Raw genomic sequence first — 25464 nt, forward strand, 5'->3', positions numbered from 1 at the left:
TGTTAAAATGAGTTAATAATTCGTTAAGTGGACTAAATAATTGTTAAAATGGAGTAAAAAATATGTAAAATGTGCAAAACAATTAGTAAAATGGACTAAACAATTGTTAAAATGGACTGAACAAGTGGTAAAATGGGAAAATGGACTAAACATCTGGTAAAATTGGCACACGTAAAGTGGACTAAACGATTGGTAAAATGGACTAAATAATTCGTTTAATGGACTAAATAATTCGTTTAATGGACTAAACAATGGGTAAATTGACTAAACAATGGGTAAATGGACTAAACAATGGGTAAAATGGACTAAACATGTGGTAAAATGGACTAAAGAATTGGTAAATTGTCAAACATTAGGTAAAAGGAAGCACGGGTGAAGCATTAACCCCGTAATCTATTCAATACATTATTCTTTCGATATTGAATCTTTTTTTTAAGAACGCTATATACGTGCACATAATCTGAGTCGTTCCCAACATTCCAAGTTCATCATCAAAACTTACGTATTGTACCACAATGCAATTTCACAGGAATGTAATTCGATCTTTGATGGCTGTAATTTGAATCAAGAATTTCTAAGGCATACCAACATTTAACTGAAATATTTTCAATGTAATGATTTATATGAAATGTTTTATAAGCTTTTCTACAGCTTCGTGTCAAATATGATCTTATTATTACTTAACTTAACGCTTGAGACAACATAGTAATCACTTTACTCCCCTGCAGGTAGGGCGTAAGAATTGTACCTGCTGCCCCCATTGCATGATCGTAAGAGGCGACTAAATTTGGGATCTTACCATTTCTCTTCTTTCTGAACAACTTTCTTCTTCCTAATGTCTCCCTTGACAATGCCTCACTTTTGGCCTTTAGTTGAGCGTTCGCCGCTGTGAGGAAGGTTTTGGGTTCTGTCCCCTGGCTGAGACATAACAGAGTCTTTAAAAATGGTAGTTGCTACTCCTGCTTAGCGCTCAGCATATTTGGAGTGGGACGACTGGTTCACCCGTTGTCAGTATAATGTGACCGGGTGGGGTGTGCTGCTGGGTGGCTTCGGCAGTATGCTTCAGTGAGGTAGCACTATAAATCGGCAAAAGTTCTGGCCTATCACAAGGAGACTTAACACGAACATTCCGCAGCCTCCCAAAACACACATACGCACTCACCACACGCATGCATGTCGCACGCACGGGAGGCCGTCCTTAAATGACCTTAGCTGTTAATAGGACGTTAAACAAAATAAACCAAACCAAACCAAAGTAATCACTTTAAACACATTTTTGTGATGGGAAACTTAATTCGTCCAACATCCTTCAACATGAAGTATCAGAAGATATTACTTGTTGTTCCATGTCTCTGTCAAAGGTCTTGTTTCATAATTAACATATTACAAACTTAGGACGTATCCGCTGAACATGCATTTACACAGTTATATATAATTTTGGGAATTATACCTTGGTCTGAATGACCCAACACTCTTGACCACAACATCAATTATTTAAAAACGCCTTAAATTTGTCTCCATTTTAAAACAGCTTAATTTGCTATAGTTTTAAACAGAAGACATTTTGCAACTTTTTGTATGAACCTCATTTACATAAGTTATAAATCTTATGTTGACATGTTAAGATAGTAAAGAGTTAAGTAAGATGAACAATCTTATGGTGACAAGTTAAGATAACATAGAGTTCAGTAAGATGAACACATGTTTGTATACTCTTTGACGTTGACTTTGAAAAATAAAACAACTTTCACTTTGCATGTTCTTTTAAAAACATTGTTTATTTTTTTATTTTCTACAAAATAAAACAAAACAAGAATCATATCAGAAACATAAGTATATTTATTTTAAAAAAGACTGATAATTAGACGTGTTTATGAAATGTAAGTATGTCATTTAAACGTCCCACATTTTATATAGTCAAGGGAGATAACTCTTACACGACAATGTTTTTGACCTGGTAGACGAAATTCGGCAGTCCGGAAAACTCGTAATCCGGACGGTTTGGGTTGGGAACGAAGGTGTTCGGATTATCGAGGGTCCACTGTACATGTATATCACATTTAACACTAGACAAGGTACCAAAAAACCAGAGAGTGAAGGCATTAGTGTGATTGGCATTTTAAATGTGTTTACCACAGAGAGCGTTTTAACGTCCCCGATACACTATATATACGGCTTTATAATCTCGGTTGCTGAAAAATAATCCTAAGTGCTGTTCTGCAATTTTGATGACGAATTCAAGACACTTACAAATTTCCTCCGAAATTTTAGACTATTTGTGAGGTAAGTAATAACTTAACCCAATAAGCTGTTACTATGAATAACTATTGATAACCAACATTTATCATTTGACACATTGGGTATTTGTTTTCTGATGATAGTGAACTATTTGGAACAATGATAGAACACTAGAATTACTACATCAACAACAATAACTACAGATAGAAAATATTTGGTAAAATATTATACAAACTAATTGATTAGAACACGTAAAATACAAAATACATCTTTAATTAACATGCAATATTGATTATCGGTATGAATTAGGGAGATCGTGTAGCTTCTCCAGCAACATAAATAGATCAATACATAAATAAATGATAAATGAATGCATATTTCGTTTCAATATTTCGGAATCTTTGACTTTGTTTCCCAGCATAAGAAATAACTAGAAAGCATTATCACATCATTGTTTGTGACAGAAATTCACAAAAGGGTATTGTGATAATATTCAGTTCATATAAGTCAAACCGTCCAATGTCCCTTCAAGGGTCGCGGTGGCCGAGTGGTTAAGGTGTACCGACATTTTAACACTAGCCCTCCACCTCTGGGTTGCGAGTTCGAAACCTACATGGGGCAGTTGCCAGGTACTGACCGTAGGCCGGTGGTTTTTCTCCGGCTACTCCGGCTTTCCTCCACCTCCAAAACCTGGCACTTCCTTAAATGACCCTGGCTGTTAATAGGACGTTAAACAAAAACAAACAAACCAAATGTCCCTTCAAACTAGATTTAGAGAGTTCAACCACGGGATGTTTTGCAGCATATTGTCAAGTTCAGATCATGGTCCCCGTAAAGTGATTCACATTGTTTCCAAGTTTTATTTTGTATTATATGGGGTTAACTTATAGACGTTTTCAGTATTTTCTAAAACGTTATAGTTTGTCAACTTATAGACACAGTATATCCTTAGCAGAATCTGCAGAAACACTTTGTTTATTCCAATACAGAATTCGTGTGAACTTGATCAACGAAAATTTCATTTTTCTCCCTCTGACTTTCGATCCCAGATTTTCCACGAGACAAGAAAACAAAGACTGATGCTTCGAATAGCATACCATATGCAGTTGATCCTAAAGAAATCATACTTATCACTGAGTGGCCGCAGAATAACCGAAAATAGCACCCCTCCTTTCAGATGAAAATGATGAGGTTGGGTACATTTATAAAAGTGTTTCACATATTTCTGATACATGCAGTGAAGTAAATCTTGATTTGTAAGACTTGTTTTGCACGTGTGTACTCTATTCAGGCCACGACAAACAGTAAAGACAGGCTAAGGGACATTTGAACTCATTTTCAATTTAATAAATCTGTTTTGAGAATCTCAAGTATCCTAGACGTATATATTTGTATTAAACAACTCATTTTAATAGTTTTAAGACTAAATTGGTATTGATTTACAACTAGTGTCCCGTCATTAGTTACATGTTCTACAAAACGAATAAACCTTGAAAATAACCAATATAATCTTTGTACAATCAGTAGCTGTATCTCAATTGGTTATGAATGTATATTGGTTCATAAATGCAATTAAGATTTGTAAAAATAAAGTACTGTTCATATGGTACATTTATAATTTAGATTTACAAGTCATGTTTTCAAACAAGCTCACATAAAATCTAACCATTCCGTCAGTTTTCCTCCGCTGTGCTTAGCAGACCTATGATGGATGTGTTTATTGATGAAGTGTCTATATTGTCAGTTTCTGACTTTATGAGGCTAACTTAAACACAATTTTCTTGTTTCCGTGATTTATCCATCCCGTAATGACAAACCATTGGCAAATACATTGTGGAAAAACGTAACATTGTCAGAAAGCTGTCAGTCTATTTTGCGATATTCTTGACAAGTCCATTGTACTTCTGATCCCAAACACCGCCACAATCACTCTAGCATGCAAATCAGGCGAACAATCAAGCTGTCTTTTGAAAAATCAAACAATATTCTAATCATGTCGGCCATAAAAAGGATCGATACGACTAAGAAAACATCTTTCCGACCGTGATGACTTTCATTAAAACGACCGTTAAGCGCTTCAGTGAGACACACAGTTGACCTTTTCTTCGCCAAACTACATTAGGTGTGCTAAATATTGTCAGTTATGTTTGTAAAGGGAACATGATATCAATCGTAAAAGTTGATAATTATATTTCATCATTGATTGTTGTTAGCATGCCAAGACCAATGTTCTATTTCATCATTCCGATAGCCAAGTCCTATAGATCTCCATGGTTACCTCTCTAGACTTGTTCATGTTCCTATTCTTGACAACCAATACATCAAGTAATATCTAGTTACATAGACTTTACTCCGACAAAATAGAGAAAATTCTAAGCCTAAGACAAGATGCTCTATAAAAAACAACAACAAATTAATTTAATAATTAAAAGTTTGATCTCTTCTTTAAAACAATACTATTGTGATTGATTGTTTCCAATGTTTAAACAATAGTATTCATGAATGAATGTTTTAAGTTCGCCATAAGAATAACACAAGTATCATGTTTTATTTATCAAATAACTCCTCATCATAAAATTAGTCTCTGACGATATAATTTTTTCTCGTTTTTTCACCGCAATGGAAATTGCGGCGTGAGGCGATTTGGCCTAACGCGCGGACCGTTCAGATCTATTTGAAGCATTGGAATACAGTATAGAGCACATAGGTAAGGTAAACTAAAACTCTGTAATGACGATGTATAATACAGTAATAAAAATGTATAATAATGTAATGACAAAATATAAAACTGTAATTAAAATGTATATTAATGTAATGACAATGTATAATAATACAATGACAATGTATAATAATACAATGACAATGTATAATAATACAATGACAATGTATAATGATGTAATTACAATGTATAATTATATGATTACCTTGTATAGTAATGTAATAATAATGTATAATACTGTAATAACAATGTATAATAATATAATTACAATGTCTAATACTGTAATAATAATGTATAATATTGTAATGACAATGTATAATACTGTAATGACAATGTATAATACTGTAATGACAATGTATAATACTGTAATGATAATGTATCATACCGTAGTGACAATGTATAATGCTCTTATTACAATGTATAATACTGTATTTAGAATTTATAATACTGTAATGACAATGTATAATAATGTAATTACAATGTATAATACTGTAATGACAATGTATAATACTGTAATGACAATCTATGATACTGTAATGACAATGTATGATACTGTAATTACAATGTATAATACTGTAATGACAATGTACAATGCTGTAATGACAATGTATAATACTGTAATGACAATGTATGATACTGTAATGACAATGTGTGATACTGTAATGACAATGTACAATGCTTTAATGACAATTTATAATACTGTAATGACAATGTATAATACTGCAATGACAATGTATAATACTGTAATGACAATGTATGATACTGTAATGACAATGTATAATACTGTAATGACAATGTATAATACTGTAATTACAATGTATGATACTGTAATTACAATTTATAATACTGTAACGACAATGTATAATACTGTAATTACAATGTATGATACTGTAATGACAATGTATGATACTGTAATGACAATATATAATACTGTAATGACAATGTACAATGCTGTAATGACAATGTATAATACTGTAATGACAATGTATAATACTGTAATGACAATGTACAATGCTGTAATGACAATGTATAATACTGTAATTACAATGTATAATACTGTAATGACAATGTATAATACTGTAATGACAATGTATAATACTGTAATGACAATGTATGATACTGTAATTACAATGTATAATACTGTAATGACAATGTATAATACTGTAATTACAATGTATAATACTGTAATGACAATGTATAATACTGTAATGACAATGTACAATGCTGTAATGACAATGTATAATACTGTAATGACAATGTATAATACTGTAATTACAATGTATAATGCTGTAATGACAATGTATAATACTGTAATGGCAATGTATAATACTGTAATGACGATGTATAACACTGAAATGACAATGCTTTTCGCTTCTGTTTTGACTTTTTCTAATAGATATGAATAGAATATGGAAGAATTACCTAAAATATAACGATGAAAAAAGTAAAATGTTTGAAATATGATAACAAATCGAATAAAAAAGAAGTTTACTGTGTGACTTTTTGTTTGTTTATTCTTGTAGTTGACGTTCTTCCACGCCAAATTGAAATCAGCTGTTTAGCGATTCCATTAATTGTTCACGTCTATCCGTAAAACGCCAAAAAAGAATGCCGGTTTGATTTTCTAATAATATTAAATAAAAACACAGGTAAAAATGTAAATTTGAGGAATATTTCTTGTGTTTTTTTATCGTTTACATGCGTGTAAACTAATTTTTACAGATATTTCAACATGTACTATCTGTTAGAAAAATGTAGTTTACACACCAGTAAACGATAAAAAACGCAATAATTATTCCTTAATTACAAAGCACTATGCAGTAATTTACAATGTAAAATACATGTAATGTAAGTATAATGTTAAATACTGTAATTACAATGTGTAATACTGCAAGGAAAATGTCTTAGCTCAAAATACATGTACTGTAAGTATAATGTATTATACTGTAATACAATGTATTATACTGTAATTACAATGTGTAATACTGCAAGGAAAATATCTTAGCTGCTTCAAATCTCTAGTTAATCAATAGAAACGTTTTTATTAAAGCGGAGAAACTATTTAAGGAGGTACGAGGCGAGGATTAATAGAATATAACATGTGTCTGTTTCGTGGAAAGGGATATCACAACCCGAGTGTAAGAGTTTGGCCAGTCAGCACGAGGCTTGCAGAGTGCTGGTCAGCCAAACTCTTACATGAGGGTTGAGATATCCTTGTTCGCGGAACAGACCCATTATTTTTCTCACTTATTTGCAAGCAAATGTAAGATTTTATGGAAATTTTTCATCGCGCCATCTATAATGCTCCTTGGAATGTGCGTCAAAATTGATGACGTCATCATTTACGACATGGTTCAATGGAACGTAATATGATGACGATATGTTATTGTGAGCAGCGTCATTTAGCGCGTGCCTCCTGTCTAAGACAAATAATATATATCTTGACAGGACAACACGAATATCTGTAACAAAAGGATCCTGACAGGACAACACGAATATCTGTAACAAAAGAATCCTGACAGGACAACACGAATATCTGTAACAAAAGAATTCTGACAGGACAACACGAATATCTGTAACAAAAGGATCCTGACAGGACAGGACAACACGAATATCTATAACAAAAGAATCCTGACAGGACAACACGAATATCTGTAACAAAATAATTCTGACAGGAAAACCCGAATATCTGTAACAAAAGAATCCTGACAGGACAACACGAATATCTATAACAAAAACATTCTGACACGACAGACAACACAAATATATATAACAAAAGAATCCTGAAACAACAACACGAATATCTGTAACAAAAGAATCCTGACAGGACAACACGAATATCTGTAACAAAAGAATCCTGACAGGACAACACGAATATCTGTAACAAAAGAATCCTGACAGGACAACAGGAATATCTGTAACAAAAGAATCCTGACAGGACAACACGAATATCTGTAACAAAATAATTCTGACAGGACAACACGAATATCTGTAACAAAACAATTCTGACACGACATACAACACGAATATCTGTAACAAAAGGATCCTGACAGGACAACACGAATATCTCTAACAAAAGAATCCTGAAACAACAACACGAATATCTGTAACAAAAAAATTCTGACAGGACAACACGAATATCTGTAACAAAAGAATCCTGACAGGACAACAGGAATATCTGTAACAAAAGAATCCTGACAGGACAACACGAATATCTGTAACAAAAGAATCCTGACAGGACAACAGGAATATCTGTAACAAAAGAATCCTGACAGGACAACACGAATATCTGTAACAAAAGAATTCTGACAGGACAACACGTATATCTGTAACAAAAGAATCCTGACATGACAACACGAATATCTGTAACAAAAGAATTCTGACAGGACAACACGAATATCTGTAACAAAAGAATCCTGACAGGACAACTCGAATATTTGTAACAACAGAATCCTGACATGACAACACGAATATCTGTAACAAAAGATTTCTGACAGGACAACACTAATATCTGTAACAACAGAATCCTGACATGACAACACGAATATCTGTAACAAAAGATTTCTGACAGGACAACACGAATATCTGTAACAAAAGAATTCTGACAAGACAACACGAAGGGAGGGGTCTTAAAGGTCATCTAAATAGCATAAATGACTTCTCTCAGCTATGGCATAACGGGAGGCAATTCAAATCCTCTTAATGGATACTATTGACATCTGATCATAGTTGTTAATATGTATTCAATGGTTCGTTTCAAGTGTTCTTGTTCTTGTGCAAAGTAATAGTGTATGATGCTTGGGTCAAGTAATATAAGATGATAACCCGTATGTAGAACGTGTGCTAAATAAATGGTTGGCTGTTGTAACAAGACTCCGAGTCTTTCGTCCTGAGAACTCGGAACAATAGTTATGGATGTGTTGAAGACAAATAGTTAATTCGTGGAGTTTGGGGCTATTTCAGAAATATGCATATTTTACCACAAACTCAGCGGTCGGACAATATTACCTTTAAAAGTCTTCTTGTCGTGTTCACAGTTCTAAATAGTGTCCAATAAGAACGTTTTGGAATTTCAAGGTAAAAACAGAATCAGTAAATCCTAACATCTCTTTTGGAACAACAGGGCCCCCAACACGCACTATGCATACATATTGACCACTGTGTTTTATGGGACAGACCTTCGCAGTTAATAGGGAACAACCAACCAATTGAAAAAATATATTTTTGAAACAGCCCCTGTGTATAGAACGTTGAGCCAAGGATAAAATGTCTTGCAGCCACTGATTGGCCAGTATGTTATGAAGTGAGAAAATAGATATGTTGCCTGATAGGTAACTATCAATAAGAAATGTTGATATAAATTTTGTAAGTCTGATTGATTTCCCCCCCAAAAGTTCAGGTAATAATAATTCACAGGTAAACATTTAAGATTTTTGAGAATTTTTACTGCGACATTCACCCATTTTCAAAATGGCTACCCTGGAGAAAATTTGAGCTGAAGGACCCAACTTTTTTTTTTGATTAGGTGTTATATCAGACCCTAAACTTTTGTTATAAACCATAAATGTCATATTTAATTCAAGAATTTGAATGAAATACTCCAAAACGTTAACACTAAAGTCTATGGGAAAACAATTGGTTGGTTGGTCCCTAATAGGTCATTAAACACAACATCTAACAAGCAATTCTTATAGAATATAAGTATCTTGGCATGAATCATTCACTTAGTGTATAGAATTTGGAGATGATTTATCCAGATTAACTTCATTCAGGACCTAAAATAATATAAAACTATTATCAGTGTTAAAGAAAAAATGAAGGTATGTTTAATTTGTTACTCAACGCGAACATAGCAGTGCATGGTGTCGGCTAACTTCAGAATTACCCAACTGAACATTGAGGGTAGTTTACTTCCAACCCCCTAAAATACTTTTTACCACTCAAAGTACGCATTTTTTCTCATTTTTCGGTGATTAAGAAAATTTTGAAAACTATTTTTATACAAAGTAAATGTCTACATGGATGTTGTTTTAAGTTAATGACTCCACCTTCATGTTACTAAAAAACTCTTAATTTATCTTTTGTCGTTTTAATCGTTTATGATTTAACTCTTTAATGACGCAATAAGTTAATTAGGCAAACGGATCTTCATTTAATTTAGAAGAATGTATTGCTAAAGGTATAACCTTTAATTACACAAAGCAAGTAGCAGATCATTTGTCCCAAAAGTGGAAAAATATTTTGGCTGACTCCCATGGGAAATTAATATACATAGCTGGAAACTTCCTCTTTTAATTTTTTTACAATCAGATACATTTTTGTATCATGATAAAAATAACTTTTGTATCCCTTCAAAATCTAGTTCTGCACACTGTTTGTTGAATATTTACTAATCCAAACATACGTAGTTGTTTCAGACAGACGTTCGGTGTTTCTCTTAATTTTCAAAATCAAGACAGCGATGGGTACTGTGACTTGCATACTGCTTGTCACAGTATTAATAATGGAAATAACCACTGACTTTCATATGAAACGTTTTTCAACCATTTTGAATACATTAACCAAGCTAGTATATGTTAGGTAATGGCGACACGTCACCTCACACACGTTGGGAACAAGAAGATATTTCAAACTTGAAATCAAACCAACGACTTGTTGATCCTGACGAAAATGGTGGCCTTGACCTGCCTTTGTATTAATGAGCACAGCCTACTGGAGGGAGATTCAATTCAATTCAATTCAACTTTATTTCGTAAGTTTTACAACTTACTGGATAAATAATATACATTTGTACATACATTTAAGGAAAAGGCACCCACTCTAACATAATTCATCATTCATTCTACAAAATACTACTTACTCTCTTCATATACATCTACAGTCAACAAAAATAAATCTTACAACGATCTTAAGAACAATAACATTTATTAATATACAATGTACTATTAATGTAATAAGTTGAAAATGAATATATTTTAATTAAGATTTGATAACAAATCTTTCCTACGTTTAATTGCTAGTGATATATATTTTCCTAAATTGTTAAGTTCTTTTGTATTTTCTACTTTGAGTAATTGAATAAGTTTAAACATACTAGGGTTTTTGAAATAATATGGTGTAATCAAATTAAGACGAATGTCTGCGTAACACTTGCATTTAAAAATAAAATGGTATTCGTCTTCTATATCATTTTTATCACATAAAATGGTACCAAGACAAGTAACAGTCTAATACGAAACTGATAGGGTAGGACGATACTTACTGACATTTCAATATACTAGATATCTGCTCTTTGTTTAGCAGATGTAGCTTAATTAAGGAATATAACACTTGGACCAGGATCACAGAATCCTCATGAAACAGACTTATTTATCTATTTATTTGTTTATTTATCCGTGCTAGTCACTGTATTGGGACCATGATCTGAACTTGTCAAGTTGCTTTATAATATTCATTGGTAGAACATTGTGTAATGAAAATAGATAGCACATACCGATCACGCTTCGTTGTGTATTGTTTACATATGGTCATCCGGGTCATCAGTTATTCTCGTGCATTCTCCCGCACGCTTGATTATTTTTATAAGATAAACGGAACTAGGAATTAGTTCCCAGTTCTATTTCAGAAAATATTCTATGTACATGTACTTTATATCAATATGAGACCCGAATCTGAAGAAGAAAAACTATATGTGTCACGTATAAACTTTACGTAACTTGCTTTTCAACTCATTTACTGTATCAATATCAACAATAAGTGCACGGGACCCGTAACACTTAATACTCAATAGGTATAGATAAAATTGAAGACATCACTATATGCGGAAGTTATTGCAAACACGACTGCACCATTTCTTGCGTATTCAAGTGAGAAATCGATACAGTAAATGAGTTTAAAAGCAGAACGGAACTGGCAGCTTTCCTAGAAGTGACAACACATAAGTTTGCAACAACGAAACTGCGTTATAATCTCTTTTCTCAGAGGTTAACACAACAATTTATCGTAGTTTTACAACACCAGCAAACCAGTCGCTTTGTTATCCCTTTTCCCAGAAGTAACAACGCATGCAAAATATTCTTAAACGGAACTCGGATCTGGTTCTTAGTTCCGTTTTCAATAAACGAAACTAGGAATTGGGACCATGTCCCATACAGCTTTTACATGCTAATCCCGTTTATATCAAATGGAACTTGGAACTGGTCCCAGTTCCGTTTTTTTCCGTAAGTGGTTCCTAGTTCCGTTCTTCTTAAACGAAACTCGGAACTTATATTAACATATGACATTCAATTATCAACATATATAAATACGTTCGATAAGCCGAACTACTACTTTGAATATTCCACGGAAAGATCAATGCAACGGGACATATCCTGTCGGACTATACCTGTCACTCGTTCCGGTCTGCTAGACTTTCTTGTCGGACTATACCTGTCACTCGTTCCGGTCTGCTAGTCCTTCCTGTCGGTCTATACCTGTATCTCGTTCCGGTCTGCTAGTCTTTCCTGTCGGACTATACCTGTCACTCGTTCCGGTCTGCTAGTCTTTCCTGTCGGACTATACCTGTAACTCGTTCCGGTCTGCTAGTCCTTCGTGTCGGTCTATACCTGTATCTCGTTCCGGTCTGCTAGTCTTTCCTGTCGGACTATACGTACCTGTCACTCGTTCCGGTCTGCTAGTCTTTCCTGTCGGACTATACCTGTCACTCGTTCCGGTCTGCTAGACTTTCTTGTCGGACTATACCTGTCACTCGTTCCGGTCTGCTAGTCCTTCGTGTCGGTCTATACCTGTATCTCGTTCCGGTCTGCTAGTCTTTCCTGTCGGACTATACCTGTCACTCGTTCCGGTCTGCTAGTCTTTCCTGTCGGACTATACCTGTCACTCGTTCCGGTCTGCTAGTCTTTCCTGTCGGACTATACCTGTAACTCGTTCCGGTCTGCTAGTCCTTCGTGTCGGTCTATACCTGTATCTCGTTCCGGTCTGCTAGTCTTTCCTGTCGGACTATACGTACCTGTCACTCGTTCCGGTCTGCTAGTCTTTCCTGTCGGACTATACCTGTCACTCGTTCCGGTCTGCTAGACTTTCTTGTCGGACTATACCTGTCACTCGTTCCGGTCTGCTAGTCCTTCGTGTCGGTCTATACCTGTATCTCGTTCCGGTCTGCTAGTCTTTCCTGTCGGACTATACCTGTCACTCGTTCCGGTCTGCTAGTCTTTCCTGTCGGACTATACCTGTCACTCGTTCCGGTCTGCTAGTCTTTCCTGTCGGACTATAGTCGGTTTTTTTAGTAGGGGTTATGTCCCTTCCACCATATTTTTGTAGCTCGTGGAATTTATCCTTGAATTTCTCCGGTCGTGCCTAATGCCAGAAAACACACAAACACTTGAATAAATTGCAAACGGAGCGACCCACCCGCGTACTGAATACCAAAGGATTTATTTCAAGTCATTTCGTCCCATAAAGCATATAACTATATAGTGTGCCGAAATGGTTTGCTTCAGATGCATGCTGTGACAAAATGTTTTGCTTCGATGATATCGACAAAATGCCAATTCGTCCTGAAAAAAATATACACATCTCAGAGGTCATCAGAATGTGACCCCTTATGGGATGTTGCTAGATGTTCATGTAACGTAGTGAGAATTACCATCTAGATTTTAATTAGATTGTCACATAACAGTCTTTCGCGTTCTCCGATTTCCATCTGCCGTGCCTCTTAAATATTCTGTCTGCCACGTTTAAATTAGCCGCGCTTGTTGCTCCGCCGGACCGTAAACTGTGTAAACCATATTTACTGATGTCAGATACGAAAGGAGAGAACACTTGAATAAATATCTCGCGCATCCGCGTATATGACAGAGGTTTGTTCTCATCGCGCAAAATAAAACCACTGCTGGTCTTAGTAATAGATCGAAACACATACCAATCTGAACCAAGTATTAACCCCGCGATATCAATATACCTCTCCAGATTGGATACCGGCAGCACTTTGTATACGTCCTAGCTATTACAACGTGGTCAACGTCCCTATAAATATCATTTTTGCTCTGCCGAATGGAAATGGTCATATGACTTTCAGAAAATTCAATGTCGCACATACTTATGGTAAGTAATTCTGATACGCGTAAAAACCCTGCATAACCTATCAAACAACCACAAATTGCACGCTGAGAAAATAAATCTTTGTCCCTGTAATTCGCAGAATACATAGATTCTAATAGTTCTGGAGTAATCGGGTCCTTCCTATTCCTCGGTGTAGACAAACGCCTCTTTGCTCCCTCGAGAATGTTCCTCACTAATAATGAATCAGTGGTAGAACTCCTACCGGCTTCAACCTCGGACCACATACCGTGTGACGTACCCATAGGGGTATTCATGACGTACCCGCCGTATCCTGTATGACCCGCGTCATTGAAAACAATAGATTGGCAGGAATTATCATTAATGAACTTTTTCTCATTAATTTCGCAAACACATTTGTCCAAAAACTTAAGTTGTTCAACACTTTGACCCGACAACACTATGTCGGCGTTCCACGAAGGGGACAAAGCCACGTCCATACTCAAACATTTTGTCATTATGTAGACAACGTTACCCAAGATATATATGACATAGAAATGATCTGTCGAACAACAGAGGACACCTTTTTAACCCTCACGACTCTCTCCGCTATATCTGTGATTACCTCTGAAATACTTGAACGTAACTTTGTCAATCTGACATCGGGAACTTTTAAAATCCTTAAAACAGTGTCAATATAATTACCGAGGAAAACTAATTGTCTGACAGGCAACCAAGTAGACTTCTCTGGTTTCGGTACAAAACCGCTCAAAATCAAATCATTCTTGACCTGACATGGATATAGAAGCACAAACTGCCTCATCTCTATGAGTACCATACCCACCATCTAAATACATAAGTATTTCTTTGCCCTCGGATCTCCACTTCTTAATCAAAGGCCTGGTTAGCTTTGTAAAAATGTAACAAGTCGAGCTTAGACCAAAGGGAAATACTTTGAATTTAAAAAAATGGTATGACCACGTTCATAGCTGATCTGGATCTTTCAGTGAGCATGGCAAAGCACAAATACTTTTCCCATCTTGGGATCTGCTTCTCTGTACCATTGGAATATGTTTTCCTTAACCATTTAGCGTTCTGTCTAAAAACGAATAACAGCAAATACAGTTTCAATAAACACTTAACCCTAATAACTTATTGACTTGTTATTCGACCCTGACCTCTACCCTTTGGTGTAATACACATGTTTTCAAAGGATTCTGCTGACAAAAATTAATCGAAATACTTTTATCTGTACTTTAGAAGAAAGATTTCTTGTTTCTGTTTTTGGGTCCCGTCGCTCCCCAATATTAGTTTTTTCTACTTCACCAAAGGATGCTTCAGACAACATTCGGACTTCGCCGTTTCATCTCCATCCCCTCTTCGACCCCATGCCTCAGGCCCCTAGGTCGATTTATACTTATTTACAGAATGTGTTTCCCTTTTTACAACTTGATGCTGAGGAACAAAGTTGGTCAAATCAAATTTGTCGTTGGATGCGGAACCGTGACATTTTTCTTTCGACACATTTAATTGACAAAGATGATTAAAGTCAGTAGGATCAAATCCTTTATTAATTCTCTCCTACGGTGGCTAAATATATTTTGTAAATTACAGATAATACATTTTGAAATGAAAATTATGAAATACAACAGTGAAAGGGAGATTACTCAATTTTATATCCGATTACATTTGTATTCACACATCGCACACACAAAATACACACATACTACAATTACAGCTATTATTTGATTATGAAGAATTTATTACATAAACTACATACCACTTAGAAATTGAACTGAATGTCCACCGCGTCATTACTGACAATACTGTTAAGTTCTTTGAAATTTAATTGAAAACATGATAGTTTATATAGATATATACTTTAATTGATAAAATGTATGCTATAAAACAAAAATGATTGAATAAATGACCAAACAAACATACTCAACGGAAGACTATATATATATCCTTTAAGATTAAAATTTACAAAAAAGTTATCAGAACAGAAAAGGATCTCTTCCTTATATATTGTGATGTATACATTATTTAATACAAAATAAAATCAAAAGTATAAGTTCCTGGTTAATTAAATCATATAGAGATTAAAACGTATTGTTTTGCCAATAAATATTTGCACATCCTGAAGTAACTGCCTGTTCGTTGTTCCGTCACAGACAGGACAGCCGTGAAGATAACTGTTGGCGTCGATATGGTTATGGTTTCCATAACTACTAACAGAATTAAATCGAGAAAGTCTTATGTGGCCATACATTATACACCCAAGAAAATAATGTGAGACGTTTTCATATTCAAAATAGCAGACACAAGATGGATTATTTGTTAAATGATCATTAGATCAATCAAACTTTAAATTACTACAAAAAATTATAATTTGACAAAGAATTATATTAACCCATCTATCCCCTCCTGTTTTAAAAATGTGTTCTGATTTAATTTCAATAATGACATCTTCATTAAGCTGAGAGAGTAAGGGAAGTAAAGAGATCATTATCAGAATTGCGACACATTAGAGGAAAGAAACTATTAAAATAAGTATTAGTTCTGCATATTGATGGATTAAATATACTTATTTGTCTGAGGGAATATAGGTTATCCTTAATAGACTATATATGTGTTCAAATTGGCATTGATAAAATTGGGTCAAGGCGACCTACCTTTTTAGCTAAAGGTTATTTTTTCAATTTGCTTTATTTTCAGCATTCTAAAAATATTATTACGCTTTGTCAAAACTGAGCCAATCGGAAAATTGACCCCCCAATTTACCCCCTCATAACTCGAAATGGCCTCTGACTTGACCCTTATTACTTGTCATATCATGACAATCTAACCTCAAGGTATGTTTACACAAAAAAATAAAAAACACATTGGTGATAGTCACCAGAGGGCCCAAATCGGAATCCAAGCTTTTTGTCACAAGTTTCACTATGTATAGTGACTTTGTTATCATTGTAACTAAACATAAAGGAGAAAACCTGCATGTATATCTACAAATGACCTATAACATTTATCTGAATATTTATTAAAATTATTCACGACGGACATGATTCGTGAAAGACAGATATATATAGAGGGTGATTCCAGTATGAACTCGCCCAAGAGGAGAGTATAGACTTGACAAGACTCCACTGTACGCTTTGTTGATGTTGTCCTTGATATGCATCGTCACTCTGCTTAATGAAGCTTGCAGAGTGAGCAATTGTCCTGATCAAACTAGATACACGACCGACTAAGAAATTAGGAATGGATACCTTAAGACAAAATTAATTTATGAAATAATAATTTTTCTATACATTATTAATTGGGCGATGGACATCTTTAAATACTTTTTAAAACACACAAAGCACAAATGTCAATATCGGGGAAATGACTTAACTTAAACAGTTGTTGGTATAATAATCAATTAAACACGTCTATCACAAAATGCACCTGTCAATCTAAATAACACTACCTATATTATATGGATGTATTTCTCTTCATGGTAACGTTGAGAAATTCTACCATGTTCTTGGAGCTTATATGAATATAATAACTGCAACTCCGAGGAGAATTAAGAATGGCAGCCTGGTAGAAGTTACCATCATACCCTTGCCGGTCTCGTTTTCTCGTTGTTGTGGGCAAACTTTTGTTGGACATTTAGTGGTTGGGCATACCTTTGATGGGGCTAGAATTAAAATGTACATTGATTAATGATATTATCCTAAAAAAGAAAAAGACACTTAAATTGTAAGATAAAAGTCATTCTCATATCACAAAAGATATGACAACATTATTTAATTCGCATTGGACTAATCTTTATTTCATAATAGATATGAACTCAATCTAGCTACAATTTTAGATTTTATATTTTTTTCAAACATATTTGTCTTGTCTTCAATGACGAAAAGGATAAGATATATTGTTGAGAAATTCCCCCAGAATATGAGTTAATTTAACTTGATTATTTCTTAAATTTTAAAATCAATATGGTACTGAGTGTTGCTCCGAACACATATAATGTATTATTGCCCGTTATTCGTAATGGAAATGTCATGTTTTTAGCATTAAATATATAAACCATACTACATTGAATCAGGTGAAATGCACTTTTCTTTGATTTCCATACCTTTGTTTTTGCCGTATCCGGTAAAATCCCCACAGACTGGGAAGTTGTCTGGGACGACAGGGTACTTGTCTGGAGATTCGACGATCGCCATCCCCATTCCGTTTGTGTTGTGGATGTCGATGTGACAATGGAAGAACCAGGCACCGGGGTTGTCTGCCTTGAACCTGATGACGACGTAGCCATGGGTAGGGACGATAACTGTGTCTTTTTGTGCTGGACGGTCGAGGACAAGCCCAGGGATGTTGCCTCCATTCCAGGTCGTGTTAGCCCAGACGGGCTTGTTACAAAAACCTTTCGATCCAATATCACAGGAGATGTCTGGTGTTGAACCATTAAGGAATCCATTGGAGTTGTACTGGCCAAAACCCATCTTCATGACATAAAACGAATGTCCATGTAAATGTACCGGGTGTGACCAACCTTTTCCATTTCCGAGGTTGGTCAGTGTGAACTGGTAAACCTTTCCGTACTGAATTTGCTGTGTGTATGTACAAGAACAGATGTTATTGTCAGCACAGTTAGCAGGGCAGGCGGTAGTAATAGCCTCAGATTGAGAGTACAGTGGCGCGATAGGTGGCACGAATTGTCGACCATTTACAGAACCAGGGAAAAAGCCTTCCTCTCCTGGAAAAGCGAAGTTAAAGAAGAATTCCTGATTGATAGTAGAAATATCATCTGGCCTCGAATCAACATCATTTGTCCTTGCATCATTATACGTCAAACAGATTTCATCGCCGTTGGCAGGACTGAGGTATGGACAGTTGAAAATGATGCATTTGGAAGAACAGCTTAGTGATGATGGTTTTGCTGGATTGGTGTTGACCACAACATTTTCGTAGTGGATTATAGCCTCCGCTACATGGACATCGTTTGATTCCAGAGTCCTAGCTACGAGTATATAATTCTGATTGGACTGATTTGTAAATATCTTGAAATCATATCTCTCTCCAGGGTTGATAACAAAGGCGTCAACAACGATTTCCTGAATTTCGAAACCGTCCGATGCGGTAAGCGTGAGTTTAGGATGGCCAGTAACATAAACAAGAAAGGGGTAAAGGGTCGCTGCACTAATAACCCTGAAAGTGTACCACTTGTTCCTAGATACGTCGAATTGGGTCAAGGGAGCCTGGTTGTGATTGTAACTATTTATGTAGTAACGGCCTTTTCCATTCTCAAGACCAGACTGAAACAAAAATCTGCTGTACATTCCCATGTCTTTAGAAACAGTGGGTTCATACGGCAATCGTATCGATTGATAGAAGACGCCGTACAGACTGCGTTGGTATAAAGTGTCAGCATCATCGTCGTGGTTCCAGTCCTGAAGCAAGGCCACGTGTTCTTCTGATGTTGTTGTTGAAGAACGCTCCAAGATGATGAGCGCTCCATACAGTCCCATGGTCCGCTGATCGCCTATGTGTGCATGGTAGAAGCTTGTTCCATGAGGTTTAGCTTTGAATTTGTAAGTGAACACCTGGCCGTGTCCTAGAGGACATTGAGAAACAAAAGCGACGCCGTCGGAGTATGTGGTTCCTTTCTGGTGCATACCATGCCAGTGTATCGTAGTACTATCTGTGTGCATCAGGTTCCGGACATGGATGATCAAATTCTGATCCTCGTACGCCGTGATCGTTGGACCCGGGAATTGCCTATTGATAGCTATAACAAGCCGAGAGTTGTTGCCATCCGCCGTCAGGATGTAAGGCAGTTCATCACTGTTTTCTATAGGACTACTGAGCTTATCGTACTCATACAGACGACCTCCTGATGGAATCACCAAGGATTGTTTCTCTTCATACATCATCGTTAAACGGTATTCAATTGTGAGATAACACTCACAGACATCGTGACCTTTACCGCACGTCGTAGTAAGACAGGCGGAGATCTGTCCAGTTCGTGTGTTTTCCCAGTAGTTTTGACTGACAGCAAACTCAATCAGCATTATAAATAGAACACTTTTAACGAGGTCGACATAACCTGGACCCATCTGAAATAAAAGGTAATCATCTCATTTAAAATTACTGACATGATACCTGATACAGTGAATCAGCGATGTCTGCTAGCGGTCAACTTAAGTAAATATGTACAACATCACTGTCTGTAAGTTAAGTCGCATGAACAAATCAGATTTGACGAAATATTTCACTGATTGAGACGCATGTATGGCCAACAATAATTCTATTATTTCATCAAAATATATATGCTATTCGAAATAATTCAAATGGGGTTTAAATATTATAGATATCATGATATAAATTGAGGCAACTCTATACACAACACACATGCAATGCCCTTCCTTTTGGAATCTTTTTTTTTCAATTTTGATAAACAATCACTTCTTATTTAAAAGATAACATGGAAGGTATATCAAACGAATAAAGAATCTTCCAAATGTAAAACCGACAAAGATTATATAATTTAAATTACCATTTAGAATAAGACTAGCGGTTTCATAAGAAGTTAATAACGCTGAAAAATGGTTTTGTGACCACCGTGGTTATAATACGAAATGATTCGAGCACATGTACAGCAGTTTTACACCTGTATACAAAGTAAGCGGGAATGATCCGTCATTGATATAACAAATATATTGGTTTCCGTGAACATAAGCATGTTTAAACATATATATATCTAATTTAACGATTCCGGCGTTACAGAAGCAGTACAACTTTAACAACCTATGTAAGCTTACAGGTGTATATAACAAGGTAGGGATAATAATGTATTACATCATCATTAAATGTGGTGTCAAAATAAATATTAGTATATGATTTATATAAAGATATGTGTGGCTCGGCCATAGGAAAGGACATTCCTTAGATATATTTATACGTGTGTGGAATTGGTGGTGCGCGCCCTTCATAAGATTCATCAGGAGTTACTTTACCTTACACAAAACCTTAATAGGACTCACACAATTAAATCAGCCAATCAGCTGGTGTTTCTGAACCAAGTCCCCGAGGAAAATGTGTTTCTTAGGTTTGTAGCTGTTTTCCTGCGTAAATAACATGAAATGGGTACTTTCGATATACGAGAATAAAGAGTAGGGTCTTGAGGTTTGGAAAATCAAAAATATACACTCCTACAGAAAATAGATTGGCGTAGGATTCGAGGTGTAAAAAGGCAGAAATTCCCGATGTGGGGTTTCCTAAGTGTATTATAAATATCAGGGTTACTGTCTTTCGAGTACCCGTGTGCTCTTATATGCGATTAAACTTATACAATAACAACATTTATCCGATAGAAAAACTTCAAACTTTAATTTGATATCAATTTCACATTTGAACATCAAACGAGGGAATAAAGGGATGGGGTCTTTAATTATAACATAAAGTAAATTATTTAGTTGCGTGAGTCTTTTAAAAAGGAAAACCAAGGAAAGACGGTTGGGCTTGGAGAGCACGCGCGAGGGAACCGGTGGTAAAAAAAACGACCAGGTGAAGAAATGGCGAAGACTTGATCAAAGTGACAATGCTATTGTGAAAAGTGTATTGAGGCACATTGTACGTGTGCGCGATCGCGAGACGCGGCCAGAAGGATATGTGATCATGAACTGGGCACGAGTATCACACACGTACGTTGCCTATGTGCCCTTTTGTTGTTGATACCGTAGTAGATTTTATGTCATCTACTATGTCAATTGTTGTTACACATGTTTTGTTTGTATAAATTTGTTGAAACCTGCCAAAGCCTCTGTTGTCCCCGACTCGGTGAGAGCAAAGCTACCACAGAGAAGATCCCGTAAAAATATCAATTTAATTCGTCACATTTTATATGTCTGACAATTTTGGGGCTCGTCCGGGATTGATTTTATTGTTTTTGAATGACGCTTACGACTTGGTAAATGCCGAGTCGTTTATAGCAGAGGCTTATGGTTCCGTGTGTACACGTAGGAGTAAACGTGCATAACAACACATGTTGTTGAAAGGAAATACTGAAGGGTGACAGGGTGACCGTGACACATGTGTGGTCATTATAGTGTAGAACAATACTGGAGAGTAGAACCCATGTGTACTAGGTGTATCAGATTAGGTCGGGTATCATGTTTATAGTTGCTGTTATTCCAAACATGTGTGAAGGAATAGGTCAGGCACTATTGTTGGACTGTTATTCTATACAATACCTTAGTTTGGTTGCTACAAGAATTTCTACATTATCCTGTTAGGGAAATAATATCCACAGATTGTTCTAGGATCTATTAGAGAGGTCGAAACATATATTTGGGTATTTTAAGATATCACAAGATAGCTTTGTGATTATTTGTGCCACTGCTGGTTAAAACGGAGTGTGTTGAGTTGGCTGCAGTCACAAAGTGTTTCTGAAGAAAAAAAAAGTAAGGTATCTACTTTTTTTAGAATTTTGTCTCTTTCGCTATACATAGAGGAATAGTTTGAGACTATTTGAGGAAATAACTGTTAAGTTAAGATTATTTGACAGGGATCACATTGTTACTTAATTATACTATCAGAGTACACCAGATATAGCTACTACTGGATAAGTACACCAGATATAGCTACTAGTGTTTTAAGAAAAAACAGACATTGTAATATTTTGGGTTACATTGTCACTGCTACTAAACAGTGTAGCACCATAGATTTTGATTGTCCATTCATATGTGACATAAGCAACTGGGAATAGAATCATGAATTATGAAAAGTGGTTATCTTATGGGGAAAGGTAAGGCTTTCAAGACGAGCAGTTGCAAAAATGTGTAGCGACAAAAGAACAAGAGTACCTGGCGAGAGAGGAGAGAGCTCGTGAAAGATCTGAAACGAGGGATGAGGCTCCACGACAGTTCGAGATGGAGACACTTAAGATGTAGACCGAGGTGGAGATGGCCAAACTTCAGACCAACTTCCACAGAAGAATGCCGGGATAGCAGTCATTGAAACGGATGCTCCAGAGGAAGCTGGAGCAGTAGATTATGAACACCCACTCGAGCTTGAAAACGTATATGGAGTTTAGAAAGCGTTCCCATTGCAAGATCCTCGGTCAGAATGGAATGTACTCTTTCCTGTGAAATGCCAACTCTACTGGCTATATATCTGTCTGTGACTCGTCTGTCAGTCTTAAAAATATCATGAACTTTATTGACCATTTATGGGGTTACAACATTGACAGGCCTTCAAGGATGGGGGTCATCTCTGTCGGCCGCGCTTCAATTCTGCCACCCACCTTTTTTACTGAAGCATATGATGGGGCATACTTCCATAGTATCCTTAGCGACCCTTCCGTACAGTATCCCTACTCGTTTTTTTCAATTTTCCTAGCATTCATTCATTTCAACGTGGGAATTCCCCTTTAGTTGATAAAAGGAAATATGTCATGAATGATAACCTCGAAAATTTGACATTTTTCATATCCACACTGGTAGAATTACTTCTTTGCCCCATATTCGTAATTCGTATCCAGCAGACACACTTTTGCAAGGATCCAGTGCTACCCGGATTATTACCATTAACATTACTTCTTTGATCCATGTACGTATTTATTTAAGCATTAAACTGTTACCAAATGGTAGTGTACAATCGATATGAATACAATTTGGGTGACAGGTAAATAGAATGTCGCCCGTTAGCATTTTTAATGTTGTCGTGTCTAGCATTTCTTAAAATTCAGAGACGAGCTCCTGTGAGTGTGACGACATTGACAATTTGATAACTTCTTATATATATCAAGAAAAACGCTTATAATAATTTTGTGACGACTTCATTTTTTATCAATAAATTTTACTCCCATAAATTGTGTTGCTTTATTTTTTGTGGTGGTTTATGTAGATAAATGCTATCATTCGAAAGCTCTCTAGGATGAAAGTAAATGGCGGTCATTGTTTAACCTACAACACCTGGAGCTGTATTCCTCCACTGACAGAATCACTGTAAATTGTAGTATACAGTCTCATGAATACAATAGACATACAGGCAAATGCATCACAGCATGTATATATATATATATATATATAAGTAAAATAAAAAAACAACTCTCCGTTAGAGCTTTCGTCGCGTCATGGCGACTCTTCAGATTATGACAAAAGCGCTGACGGAGAGTTTTTTTTTTTTATTTTACTTTTATAATCTGTCCGTAAGGATAAAAACAATTTATTATATATATATATATATCAATGTGTTAACAAGGCAAAAATGCATTCGTCCTATTATTCCCAAAAATTGTTTTTGACTCACCATAGATGTTTTGGTGCTTTGGTCTTTGCGTCCTTAGTTAACACACTGTTCGCCTGAGCGTCGTGGAATACACACACTAGCACCGAGGAGCAAACTCCAAGCACCTATAATCACTCAGGTGGGGACATTTAGTATAAGGTAAACAAATTTATAAATAGTTTTCCACGAACGCAGGATAAGCAGGTCGAGTACATGTTCCTCCACCTATATCTCTTGTCAATACTGAATACAAAGTTACAAATTGTCAATTTATTTAATCGTAAACAAGAATATGTATATTTTTTTGTTAAGGTATGGTTCTCTATTGAGAATTCACATTTACATTAATTATATTGCATTTTACATACCATTATCCTATATATTCGTGCCAAAACTTAATTGAAACGAATCGTATTTATTAAAAGCTAGCTGAAAACGGTTAGCCGCGATTGGGGAGCACATGGTATGTAATATTTATGGGGAGCACTGATTGTAATGGCAGTGCGCATGTAAACCAATTTCTTTCTAAAGTATGATTTTTGAATGGCACAATAAATGTTGATGGCCATAAAGGTAAATGACCTGAGGGGCCGCCGAATGACCTTATCACTTACTGAGGGGTCGTTGAATGACCTTATCACTTACCGAGGGGCCGCCGAATGACCTTATCACTTACCGAGGGGTCGTTAAATGACATCATCACTTACTGAGGAGCCACCGAATGACCTTATCACTTACTGAGGGGTCACCGAATGACCTTATCACTTACTGAGGAGCCACCGAATGACCTTATCACTTACTGAGGGGTCACCGAATGACCTTATCACTTACTGAGGGGGCCACCGAATGACCTTTTCACTTAATGAGTGACCGTTGAATGAAGTTTCTAGATTATTTGTCAGATCTGCTGTCCAGCTTTTCTATTCTGTAATTATGTTGGGTTTGAGATATCCATAATGTGCATCATTTTGGTCCAGTGCCATAAGCCTTATGGTTATTTCAAAGTCATTTGACTCTCTGCCTCATAATAGATACATTGAAAACAATACTACCCCTATCAGATCCTCTGTTTTGTCTGAAGGCAATTATGCAATTTAAAGTCCTGCACCTTACAAACATTTGTAAGGAGGCTATCTCAATACGCTTTAACATTGGATTAACATTACAAA

General features: G+C 35.9%; 1 protein-coding gene across 1 annotated transcript; it reads right to left on the bottom strand.

The window, feature by feature from the left end:
• Positions 1-15805: 15805 nt before the first annotated feature.
• LOC117343004 (L-ascorbate oxidase-like) lies at positions 15806-20116 on the bottom strand. The gene is made up of 2 exons (XM_033905330.1): positions 18138-20116; positions 15806-17696 (listed from the first exon to the last, which is right to left on the bottom strand). The coding sequence occupies exons 1-2, from the start codon at positions 20074-20076 to the stop codon at positions 17548-17550; spliced, it is 2088 nt and encodes a 695-aa protein (XP_033761221.1). The 5' UTR covers positions 20077-20116; the 3' UTR covers positions 15806-17547.
• Between the last annotated feature and the right edge of the window lie 5348 nt (positions 20117-25464).

This window comes from Pecten maximus, chromosome 14 (genome assembly GCF_902652985.1).
Source record: "Pecten maximus chromosome 14, xPecMax1.1, whole genome shotgun sequence".
Lineage (NCBI taxonomy): Eukaryota > Metazoa > Mollusca > Bivalvia > Pectinida > Pectinidae > Pecten > Pecten maximus.